The following is a 2,627-nucleotide window of genomic DNA, read 5'->3' on the forward strand; positions in this document are numbered from 1 at the left end:
CCCTCATCTTGTCCCATCCCATCTGGCCCATCTGCAATCTCCATTCCTGCCATTCCAGCAGCTGGTCGCAGTGGACGTTGCAGTCTCCAATCTCCAATCTCGACAGACGCAGTCAGCCCGGGTGGTTTTTCCGACTTTGCATCGCCTCCCGCAAATACCTACAAGAGACGGAAGCAGAACAAAGAGACTTGTTACCTGACCGGACCGAAGGCGTGGCCTCTCTTGTCCACTCGTCACCCAACTCCATCTCGATCCCACTCAGATCTCAGATCTCCCAACCTGACTGAATACCCACCACCACCACCACTGCGATTCGGCCTGTGCACCTCTCTGTCTGGCAGCCACCACCACGCAATCTCACCACCTCCACGTCACAGAATCGACTCTTCACCATCACACTCCATTGCACGACCAACTAACTACACACTGGATGCCATAGATATTCCTGTCTACTAGGTACTGTGCCCTTATAGAGTGTATACCCGCACGCGATACCAACGGACTGTCTCTCCGGTCCGTCCCGCCCTTTGCGTCCGCCGATAGAGCTGTTGCGTCTCTTCATCCCGTCTATCCTGGCCTCTTCGAGTCAGATGCTAGTTTGAGCTAGGGGTGCTCTGCTTGGGTTATCGACGCCATTTATTCTATCAAGACCCGCTATGGAAGCGGGCGATTCTGCTGCTAGGCAAAGGTGCGTCTCTCCTCATGTCAATCCGTCTGCATCCTCGAGCAATTGGGTTAACATTTTGTCTTCTGTTAGCGGGATCCCATCTGCCACCACCACTCGTGAACACTTTGATCCAGCACGACCATACAACAACAGAAGCAGCAGAGAAGGCACAGCCATGGCGACAGCAACCTTGATCAACCCAAGCTCCCATCAATACCACTCGCACTCATTTTCCCACGGCGGCTATCACCCTTCGTCCTCCGCAAGCATTCCCGGCATGATTTCGCCCGTCGATTCCCGGCGGACGTCCGACGAGTCGGAGAACCCTCACCGACAGTCGTTGCCTTCCATTTCAGAAGTTATCTCGGGTACCAAGCCGACCTCCTACCCTCCACATGCTCCGACCTCACTGCCGCCAACCCAGACCCTCCCTTCGCCGTTTGCACCATCTGGTCCGCCACGAAGTTACGATGTCGACAAGCATCCTTCACCGAGGGCACTGCATCCTAGCTCGGGCTTCCCCCGCCCTGATCCTCTACCCGCCTTCTCCGACCCCGCAAGACCTCCATTGTCTAGCAGGCCGCCTCCGCCTCCCCCGCTGAATACATTTCCAACACATCATCAGCACCCCTCGCCACCCGTAAAGCTTGAACAGATGGAGATTGACCAAAGGCATGCCGAGGCATCCCCAATGAGCGCCGGGTATCCTCACCATCCTCCAGGACATCCAGCGGGACCCCATTACTCGCAAACGGGACGTCTTCCTCCTGGCCAACTACCGCTGTCGGCTTACCCTGTTTCCCCCAGGCATAGTGGACCCGGACTGCCCTCACCATACGACTCGCAGCACCGACCGCCTATGTACCCAGAGGAGCAAGAATATGGGCATGGTCATGCTAGAAGTACCGAATACAAGTCTGCCTCAGAAAGGTCCTTGCCGGACTGGTCGTCTTATGGGGAGATGATGTACATGGTAAGTGTGAAACTGTAGTCAAACTCGTTCACTTTTCCACGTCTAATAATGAAGAATAAGCAGATAGCGCACGCTGGGCGCACCGTTTATCATTTTGCTGAAGGCTACGGCGCCGCGGCACGGGAACAGCAAGGACAGCCGCTTCCATCAAGGTTACCAACCGAAAGTGAAATCTCCGTTGTCATCGACAGCGCAGTCGTCGCGGTCGAGAACTTGAAGAACCTCCGACACCTCATCGCCCAGATCAATTCGGAACGGTCCCGAGAGAATGGTGGACGCAAGTCCGGAGCTGAGGACGACGATGTCTCCATGTATGGTGACGGCATGGGAAAGCATTCGTCCTTTAACGAAGTGAAGAAAAGGCGTGGCGTAAGTTGTTTTGTCCCAACTTTGGAGCCTGGTGCAAAGAGATGGAAACGAGCCTGAAGCTTACACATTTCTGTGATACAGCGTGCGGCTCCTCCCGGACGGTGCCATAGCTGCAACAGGATCGATACTCCCGAATGGAGGCGCGGCCCAGACGGCGCGAGAACTCTCTGCAACGCCTGCGGCTTGCACTACGCCAAGCTTGAACGCAAACGACAATTGGAACAGCGATCCATTCGACCTAAACCCACCGACGATCGAAACTAGATATACCATTCGGCACCAAAATACAACTACCGCGGGCGTTCCAACCCAGTCCTGACAAATTCGATTGCAGCCAGCGGCACCATGTGTGCTGCTTACATCGAAGCTACTTCTCGAGTTGCCCCGTCTTTGCAGCGCGCAAACGGTACAGACGCATTCGAGTCACGATTATCTTCCAATTTGTTTTAGCAAGCCTTCTTTATCCTGGTTCTATGTTATCTTTTATACCCGGGGTTCTGGTTTTGGGGTTCTGGGCTTGGTCTGGTTGCGGTTCTAGGCGCAGCACAAAGAAGGCAGAGGTCCGGGCATGAGGGGATCTGTGGTTTTGTTCATGAATCAACGCAAAAGCCCTTGTTT

General features: G+C 54.7%; 1 protein-coding gene across 1 annotated transcript; it reads left to right on the top strand.

Annotated features, from left to right (window-relative positions):
- Positions 1 to 229: 229 nt before the first annotated feature.
- Positions 230 to 2,425, top strand: B0H65DRAFT_110033 (uncharacterized protein). Its single transcript, XM_062820560.1, has 3 exons — positions 230 to 1,640; positions 1,695 to 2,009; positions 2,091 to 2,425. Exons 1-3 carry the CDS (start codon positions 657 to 659, stop codon positions 2,271 to 2,273), a joined length of 1,482 nt encoding a protein of 493 aa, XP_062684485.1. The 5' UTR covers positions 230 to 656; the 3' UTR covers positions 2,274 to 2,425.
- The last annotated feature ends 202 nt before the right edge of the window (positions 2,426 to 2,627 follow it).

This window comes from Neurospora tetraspora (assembly GCF_033439725.1).
Source record: "Neurospora tetraspora strain CBS 560.94 chromosome Unknown B0H65scaffold_2, whole genome shotgun sequence".
NCBI lineage: Eukaryota > Fungi > Ascomycota > Sordariomycetes > Sordariales > Sordariaceae > Neurospora > Neurospora tetraspora.

What these genes read in the sequence shown, in the direction of transcription:
- B0H65DRAFT_110033 (XM_062820560.1), top strand. Translation starts at nt 657, where the DNA reads ATGGAAGCGGGCGATTCTGCTGCTAGGCAAAGGTGCGTCTCTCCTCAT. An exon ending in ATGGGGAGATGATGTACATG is followed by an intron (nt 1,641 to 1,694) that starts GTAAGTGTGAAA and finishes CTAATAATGAAG; the next exon opens with AATAAGCAGATAGCGCACGC. An exon ending in AAGTGAAGAAAAGGCGTGGC is followed by an intron (nt 2,010 to 2,090) that starts GTAAGTTGTTTT and finishes TCTGTGATACAG; the next exon opens with CGTGCGGCTCCTCCCGGACG.